Here is a 9493-nt window from a genome sequence, read left to right on the forward strand (position 1 = left end):
TTTATTTTACATAAAGATCTGTAATAGACTAGTTAAACAAGACTGACCCTTAAAAATAGTCTCCAGCTTGGTAACGCAATTATCAGGTCAAATTTCTGTTTTATTTGTCAAGTTTCATACTTAACAACCTAATATATCCCAAAAAGAACACATCAAATGAACTTTTCCAAGCTTAGACAAGTAGCTCAACATCTCCAGAGTTACCTCAGCGGTGAAAATCGTATTCAAGCACCACGGACGGTGAAAAATGCGTGGCATCATAGTCGGTGAAAGTTTCCTGATTCTCTCATCCACTTAGGGGGAGTGTTCTCGAAGAAGAAGGGCGAAGAACTTAGGGAAAACGAGCTTGACAATGAACGGTCCCCCAGGACGCATCCCCCAAGCGCTGATGCTGCTCAACTTTATGCTAACCGTTTGGAAACTGTGATTCGTTTCACGGTAAACGATGTACTCTTCCCTCAACACGATATTGCGTGTTGAAAAGAGTTATTTTTGATATATTTTTTAACCGAGTATTGCTTTGGCGGACAACGTACGACCGCATTCTAACCGCGTGATGCATACAACGCTGAAAATTCCGTTTAGCTTCCTCGTTCTATTGTGTCCGCGGCGATAAACTGTTTCCTTTCTCGCGGGACGATAACAGGCTCATTGTTTCGTTGGCTGTGGTCGAAAGTAACGGACCGGCCGCGACAATGTCGACGTTTTTCGCTTTGCTCGTTGCAGACCGGACCGGATATCGGCGATGAAAAATCATGAAGCCGGTACGAGGCGACTCTCGGAGAAGCTACGAACGAAGCTCGAACGAAACGACGCGTTTTTTTATCGATCGTAAAGATGCAAAGCAGAATGGGACAACGTTGGGTTGCTGTGGAATTCACGTTCCCCCTGTTTCCGCGCCGTTTGAACGAGCTGAGTGGAACGCTGAACCCGTCCGACGATCTTTTTGAATTAATTGTTGTAGGAGAACGTCTCAATCCATCGACTCTCAAGTTTAGCTCGACTCGGCGTGGCGCCATCTTAGTAATTGCTGGGGAAATAAATTAATTTGTGTTCGATACACACCAACAATAATAATAAAAAGATTAACGTGTCTAGAAGAAGTGCCTTCAAAAATATGTTTTAAAAAATTAACCTAAACCTAAACCTCATCAATTAGAAATTTCAACTTTAAGGGCTCGTATCTCAGTAACCAACAAACATATTTAAAAAGTTCAAGCTGCATTCGATGCACTGATTCACACACAAAAAATCTGTTGCAGTAACCGAAATTGTTTTAAAATTGAATTCTTGCCAACATTTCTAGAAAACATTGCGCGGAAAAGATATTGCATCAGTTTTCTGTGTGAATGATGGTTCAAAAGGATCGTTTAGCCATCGAAATCGATCGACCGGTCGAGAAGCATCGTTTCGAAACTCGCGGAACGCCTCGCTTGTTCAGCAAAGTCTCGCTCGTAAACGTTTATTAGCGAACGCGTGTAAACTTAACGCGGAAACTCCGGCTCGGCTTTGACATTCCAAGTTGATTTTACGGCAGAGAGAGCGCTCGTACACGCGACACAAAAGGCTTTACCCTCTTTTGAGGGTAGTCCGGTTCGCCGTTTTCTTCCTGAAAATCAATATAACCGTCGACCAATGAGAGAGAGGGTCTCGATGGTTTCCATGCATCTCGGCTCTCGGGGAACGATTTGACACTCGTAGCTCGTTTTCGCACACGCTCGGTGCTTTGTCGCCCGGCAACTTTCCATCTTGATACTCGCCGGCGGACATTCGCGGACAGTTGCCATTTTCGCGGACGTTTTCGCACTGGGAAGAAAGCCTTTCTTCTCGCACCTTCTCTAGGATTCTTCGAACCAGCGACCAGTCTCGTTTTGCTCCAATATCCCATCAACGTCAGCTCATAGAGTTCTACAAAAACCTCTGGAATACACTTTATACAGCTATTTGAAATCCTTGACTGGCTCACGTTTTGAACTTTATTTGTTTTCTTCTATTAGACTATTTTTATTTAAAGGAACACAATGGTCATCCAATTCCTCACTTCTAGCTTTAGAAAATAGTATATTACTAATAACAACGTTTAACTCTTTGCGGCTTTATCAAATTTGCTGTTTCGTTCTGCCCAGTCCACATTTATTTGACCATTTCTATCATTCAGGGCGCAACAAATAAAAGAACGTATCTATACTCGCACACTTCTATTAACACGTTAAACACATGTAATATTATTGCAGTATGACATCCACTCAGTAATTAACTTAAGAGTGCTGGCCTCGAATGGCCAACAACTGAAAAATGGCCCTGTCATGACGAATTAAAATATGATTCTTCGGATACCAGCGGACCCGTCGAACCGGGACTGTTCGTCGATCGAGATTTATGGGACGATCTACGAGGAAAGTGGAACGGTCGGACGATTGACCGTGACGATTTTTTTCTGCAAAAGTTCAGGCTCCGTGTACGTCCGAGCAGATTCACGTGGCCGTGTCACCGTTTTCGTTACACCGGAACAGTTTCTCGGCTCCGAGGAGGACGGAGCTGAACACATATAATTCACCGAAGCGAGTAGTCGACGCGTAGTTGAAATAATTACCGGTACTGTTAGCCAGACGAAAGCCCCGAAGCCTACGAGCAGAACCACGCCGTCCGAGCCAGGCGTTCGACTAATTCATATACGAAATATTTCTCCCCGGCTAATTATCACGGCGAGAGGCTAATAGAATAATAATTGTTGCGTTTTCTACGCTGCGCCGACCGAGGAAGATGCGCGCAAGTTCCGAACGAAATAAACGCGTACTTTGACGTCCATTCGGAATCCAGCTGTTCCACCAAGCTTCTTTCGATGATGCAACGATACGCCGTCTTAATTATACTTCCATGGCAGGGAGGCTCGTGCTGCAACACCGTTGCATACGTACCTTCGGCATTTCAACAGTTTACACAGACCCACCCGGCTGGCTGGGTCGTCACCGATTCTTCAGATCATTAGTCACGAGCAGGAATCGATTCGCTTCGAACTTGATTCAGTCATCTAGCTACTTTATTGCAATTGTTCATGTTCCGATTGCTTCAGACCACTAGAATGCAGATTTTATGCATTTATGTTAGACGTGACCAGGAAACATCGAGCAATGAAATAATCTCTTGTTTCACTTCTATTTCTTGCATTTCAAACGTTGTCCTTTCGCGTAAAGAGATGCAGTCTGGCGGCGATTACCTGCAGTCTTTTATTCCAGAAATAATCGAGGACATGTAAAGATCCGTAATCTGATGATCGGTGATGGAATCAACAGTTTCCCTTGATTGGATTTTATACATAGATCAATTCTAGGCGTTTGAACTAAGGAGTTGATCACAGATCAAAGTAAAATTGATTTCTGTTGAACTTCTTTTCTCTTCCGAATTGTTGCTGATTTTTAATCTAGTGGGTCTAGACACCTCGATGAAGACCTGCAACAGAAGCTTAGTTTTCTTAGGTCTTGAATCTATGAGGTCTGTTCTTCGAAGACCGAGGAACCAAGGATCGTTTCGCGTGGAAATCTCTGATTGCATCGATGGTTCTCGGCGGATGCCCTCGGAACAGCAAACGTCGGGTAGCAGCAGCGAAGCAGCAGCTCTCTAGAAAAAGAATTGCTTTCTCTTTTGATCGTGCTCGCCGACAAGGAGCGAACCAGGAGGCGATGTCCTAGCTCTGGCAGTCGAAAAAGCACCAAGTGTGACGGGTTACTGTTATTCCAGGCTGCTGCTCGCCGGCTGCCGTTGTTTGTTCTTCCCGTGTCTTATTTTGTAGCTGGCTGCGCGTGTTGCGCGATACACCGTGGAGAGAACACATACGTGGCTTCTTCCGCCGTGTAACTGTCTCCTCAACAATGGTCGCGTGCCGCGGGAACCTGCTTCGTCGTCCGCGCCGCATCTCCACCGCCAGAGATTTTTTCTTCCGACAAACGAGACAACCGTGTCACGCGACATCTCCTCGTTTGTTTCTTCTCGGGAGATCGATGATTAACCCTTTCACCGTGTCTTTCGACAGTGGCACGCAATCCGGCGAGAAGTGGGCGGAAAAACATTTGCTACTTTGTCATTTAAATCGTGCTTTGTCATCTAGACCTTTGATTGCGAAACACGTATACATATGTATGTCGATGGACGCCGCGTATGTAGATCTCCTAGATCTTTTCCTAGCAGATCTTCTTCTTTCCGAAGTAACATATACTATCCTCCCTACATTATTAATTTTTTTCTAAGCGTGCGAGACATTACAGCGCTAATATTTAGTTTTAACTTCCTCAAAAAATGTAAGATTAGGATTTAACATTATAAATTAATAAGGAAATTAACAAGTACGTTTCTTGTTTCTGTTTCAGCACCGAATACAATTCGATGACACGGCGACCCGCACTTTTGAATATCCCAGCGAGGCGTCGATGCTCGAGGGTGAGAGCAGCGTGGATGGCGAAACTTCCGTCGAGCAATCTGCGCCGATCAGCAATAAAACGTCCTCGACCAATTCGACGACATCCATGCCGACCCTTCTCGGTAATTTCAATCGCCTCTCTTGTCGCGGTAGCTGATAACCATCGCGCGGTTTCCATTTGATACACGATCAAATCGTTATGATTAAAAATCATAGTTCTTTTAATTCATTATTTACATTATACATGATTACACATTATTTATTATAGACAGTAGATCGGCTTGTGGAAATCGAAATTTCGTATAAACAAACCGAACGAAGCTGAAATTGCACAATTATAACACCACTGTGGCCCTGTTTCGGATTTTTGCAGAAGCCCCTAACGCGAACGGCGCTCTATCTCGCGTGAAGCGGTGTGGCCAGTTCCAATGTCTATTGAACACCGAGGCCTCCGAAAATGAGTCGCTAATCTAGCTCCCCTAGATCCCAGCTTTCGATCCCACCTGTTTCTCGTCGCTGACGCTTTGTCCTCTGTCCTGTGTGTTTCACTGTCGAGCCAGCTAATGTAGCGTGCTGAAAGCTAGTGCTTGTTGTCCCTGCAGGTGGTGGCGGTGGCCTAGCGAGTTACACGCCTAGCAAGGTGGATTTGGCGTCGGAGGGTTTCGAGCTGGGTGTGACAAGGGCAGTGTCATCGACGCCGGTGCTAACCTTGATGTCGACGTCGACGACGACGCCATCGACGGAGCAGTGTCAGCCCGAGAACGACATCAGCGAGGTCGACTATCTGAAACCGGCGCAAGACGCGGGCGCCTGGGGCTCCGAGACCACCGGTGATCTCCTATACTAAATAGGACCTTGAAGAACCACCAGGTACCTCGAACAATCGTCGAGGACCACAGGGGAACACGCTTACGACCGAGAGAGGCCCGCGAGAAGCTCAAAACCGCCCGTCCCCTCCATAAGGGCGCGCCTCAGGAGTCCCGAAGAGTTCCGTGAACCGAAAAGACTAATCGCAAAAGTATTTTACCGTCGTTTGTTTTCCGCGAGAACGAGCCTTCCACCGATAGACCGCCGAAACTCGAAAGTGACCAATGCTCACCCGTATGATTAAGTCGTTTCTGCTCCCCTTAAGGGCGCGAGAACGAAAAGCGCCGCGTGTTTTGTTTGGGCGATCGAGCGAGGAGAGGATTAACAGTATCATTCCAAGTATATGCATTTACTTTGTATTATTACGATAACGAACAGTGAACAGACTTTCCTAATTAACGAGTAATCGAAACTGCCAAGATTGCGTCAGTGCTTTTCGTTATTTTCTATCTTTCTTTTTTCTTTTCTTTCTTTCGTATCTTGTCCCTATTGCTAAGCACTTTACACGGAGAGCCCAGTGATCGGTGAACGTTTATATTAGGGCGGATGATCGCGAGAAAAGAGGGAAACACAGTCGCGCGTAATGATAAAATACGTAGAGGTAATTCATATCACCTTTTTGGCACATTTTATAGTGAACGCGGAGGAGAGACGTCGACAATGGAACTGAACGCTTTTTTGTAACCTTTTTGAGATTACTTTAATCCTAAGCCGTTATTTACACGAGTTCGAGCTGCCAGTCGAGGGCCAGAATTTTATGCGAAGATTTTTTAGGGAATCACACAAAACCGAAAAAAATGATAGAGGAGAAGTAAAACTGAAGTTTGTTCGCGAGATGGGTAGAAGGGGAACACACTCGAGTCTAGATTTGTAAAAGTTTTTGCCAAAGTAGAACGTAAGTCTACTTAAGTATACTTAACTGTATGTGTACGATAAGCGAAAAAAAACAAATGTTTCTGTCCAGGGATAACGTGTAACAATTGTAAATTCCAAAAGAGAATTCGTTATTTATACTGAGGGTATGCTGTGTAAACCATACTAAGATTTTTCTCACACGAATGCTCAACAGTTCGTTCATATACCTCAGTGTAGATAATACATTTATACGATACGCCGTGTAACGATCGTGTTTCGTTCGATTCGCTTTATTGTTTCTTACCATTTCGACGAGGACCAAACAAAAAAAAAACTAAACACGCAACACACACGTCGATGATAATGATAATGTTACGAACACGTCATTTTCGAAGAGAGTTTTCTTTCGGAAGAGAAAAGAATCCCGTATTCGTCGACGGTTAATTTTAAGGGAATCCAATTTTGTACATACTAAATTATTACCGGTCCCCGAGGCTCAAACAGTAAAATTCAAATCACTCCGGGGGCCGATCTCTGTTCTACGTTGTAACTCTTTGTTTCTACTCGTTGTCCGTGTAATTGCGTTCCGGGAACAAGTAACACACGTCGAAATTTCGGAGGATCGCGTCCGATTGTTCGTCTGGTATGATTGCGGCGGGTGTGGTGGTTTTAATTAGAGTTTAATCGCGTGATCGCGGACTGATTCAAGGAATAGAGAGACGCGCGATACGATGATAACCACAGGTGCGTCTATACGCCGAGGAAACAACTGTGTTCCATTTTCCGTCGCTGTATTTAGATGCTAATTATTCCGGCTACCACATGCGTGTCGCGCGACGCGACATCGCCATCGGTTCGCAGCGTTTTTCTCCCATAGCGTCGCGTTCCTACCCCCACCGCCTCGCGATAGAACGAATCGCGAGGCAGCAGAGATCCGCCAGCCAATCGGAGTAGAAAACGAAACAGCCTCCGCTGCTCCGGAGCGTCTCGCCACAACTGCCGAGGACTCACGCGACGCTACGGAGAAAACATGCCGCTAACCCGCGTTAGATCGATGCTTGATGGGTCTGTGTCACAGCGTTGCATTTTCCACTGTGATATTTTTTTGTTATTTCGTTTGTTTGTTTTCCTTCCTAGACGTACACAATCGTTTCCGAATTCATTCGTGGAAAACAGTACCGTGTCGACAGCGCGCTCAGTTTTCAATCACTGCAAATATGTACTGGTAAGAGCGGAGCAAACGAGATTACGCTAGCGCGCGCGGCTCGCGTCGGGTTCAAAGCGTCGCGTCCTTTTGTATTCGTTAAACAATTACCCGATATTTTAATCGGTCGATCTGATGAAACTCGCCGATGTAATCTCCGCTGCTCCGGTCGAGGGGACTCCGTATAATTATTTTTGTAAATTATTGCTGTACAGAGTATGGAATGGCATCGTCGTTCAAGCCGAGGATCCAGAGAGAGAAGATTTAGTATTATGCTTTAACGTTATAATTATTCTCATTATTATTACTCCTATGATTATCGTTACGATTATCTGAAGCTTGAATCCCACATTACCTTATTGAGTATACTTACCAGTTTAGAAGTATTGTGTGATGTATCGTCTGTGTGTTACAAGGTATTCAAGTAATAAAATCAATTATACAATTATACGCCCGAGAGAGAACTACCAAGTCTCGTCAAGCACCCAACTAACAAACACGGCGGAATGTAATATCAAAATTATTCTTATTTATTTAAATAAATATATACAGTTTACCGAGCAAATAAATCACATTGTAGACAAGGTATGGTCCGGGCGGTGGGCAAATCGCTCTGCTCGCAGAGCTTGTGTCATTTGTATATCGACGTGTAATATTCCTCCTCTAAATCATATAGATCTGCAGCCATGTCGTCCCGTAAGGATGCCAGTTTCTGATCGCACTCTGCTTGTTTCGTTCTGAACAGTTTGCTGTTCTGTCCTATGGCTTCGTTCACAGAGGGGAAATCGTTGAGTATCAAATACTGTTTTATATCGGAGACCAGCTTCATCAGAGATTCTCCGGCGCGCACAATGTTCGCTGCTCTGACGTGCATTTCATAAGTATCCTGCTCGCATTGCGTCATACGTGATAACTGCGAGTCGCTCTCGCCTTTGGCTAACTTTATAATCTCTGAAAACAAGAGAAAAAGCTATATATACATATGCATATCTATACTTGTATAGGTTATGTTTTGTTCGCTACCGGTACTCGAAATACAATAATAGTTTGAATAAAATTAGTGCAAGATATGCGAGAAACATAAGTTTTACTGTTTGACGTTGTTTTTATGTGAAAAGATATACAATTATTTCAGATATCAATAGAAAAGCAGAAGTTAAGGTTAGGAAACTTACCTTCAAAATTTTCCAGCATAGACTTCACATCGTCCTTTAATCTGGTTGTGTACGATTTCAACAATGCTTCCTTGCTTTGCGGCAAAGCTCGCTGAGCCGCCATGATTTACACAAAAATAATTATCCTTCTCTCATGAACGAGGATCAGTCACGCAACGAAAACACCGACCATGTTGTCTGGATTGGTTCAAGACAGAACTGACAGTACCAATGGCGTTATTGACAGGTGACCGTGGATAGTTAAATTGGTTAAATATTCAATGAAATTGTTATTCTAGGGCTAAAACAATTGGTGGGTGTATACTGGAGAATCTTCTGTGTCTCTATTGTACAATAAAGATAATTTATTCATGCAAAATGATAAATTTTGGATATTCATTACAGCAGCAAATGATTCGTGCTGCTTTCCCCATAAGACGCAATGTTAATTTCGGCACGAATTATTCGCTCTTCCTAAACGTCCGCACAGCGCCATTTCATACAGCAAAACGCTCAAACTGTTAGCCAAATGTTACCGACAGAGAAGTAGATCGGTAGATCCCTACAGAAACGTAAACATCTCGTCGGTGACGTAAAGATCCTTGTTATAATAAGGGTATCCCTTGAAGGGATGTGGTTGACAAGGCACCGACGAGATAGTATCAGATAGTATCTCGTCGGTGGTATGCAGTGGTATGACAGCGCGATCAGCTGTGCGATTTTACCGACGGAGAAACCACCCCCACGTTGGATCAATTCAAAATTAGAATTATGCTTCTTGACAATTATATTAAATGTAGAGAAAGCCAGGACATTTTTTAAAGTAACAATATCGAAGAAAATTGGTATATCATATTGCTCAGGGTGGCCTCATAAATTACGAATAAGACTGCTGTCGCTATCAAATAATTTCTCAAGAAACCCTGTTATTCAGCTTTGCCTTTCAAAGACATTTTAAACATCATTTAATGACAGCCGGGTAGAAACCAGTCCTTGAAC

General features: G+C 43.9%; 2 protein-coding genes across 3 annotated transcripts in view; one reads left to right on the forward strand and one right to left on the reverse strand.

Moving 5' to 3' along the window:
• The window catches only part of Bif (protein phosphatase 1-binding protein bifocal), a 37675-nt gene extending 31186 nt beyond the window's left edge, over positions 1-6489 (forward strand). The window contains exons 3-4 of one of the 2 annotated variants that reach the window (XM_076424119.1): positions 4365-4536; positions 5017-6489. In XM_076424119.1, the coding sequence (XP_076280234.1) occupies positions 4365-4536; positions 5017-5261 (417 nt within the window). In that variant the 3' untranslated portion in view covers positions 5262-6489. The other variant, XM_076424127.1, reaches the window with a different exon arrangement.
• Positions 6490-7828: 1339 nt separating this feature from the next.
• LOC143209093 (mediator of RNA polymerase II transcription subunit 22) lies at positions 7829-8725 on the reverse strand. The gene is made up of 2 exons (XM_076424335.1): positions 8516-8725; positions 7829-8291 (listed from the first exon to the last, which is right to left on the reverse strand). The coding sequence occupies exons 1-2, from the start codon at positions 8616-8618 to the stop codon at positions 7972-7974; spliced, it is 423 nt and encodes a 140-aa protein (XP_076280450.1). The 5' UTR covers positions 8619-8725; the 3' UTR covers positions 7829-7971.
• Positions 8726-9493: the final 768 nt, after the last annotated feature.

Source organism: Lasioglossum baleicum, chromosome 1 (assembly GCF_051020765.1).
Source record: "Lasioglossum baleicum chromosome 1, iyLasBale1, whole genome shotgun sequence".
Lineage (NCBI taxonomy): Eukaryota > Metazoa > Arthropoda > Insecta > Hymenoptera > Halictidae > Lasioglossum > Lasioglossum baleicum.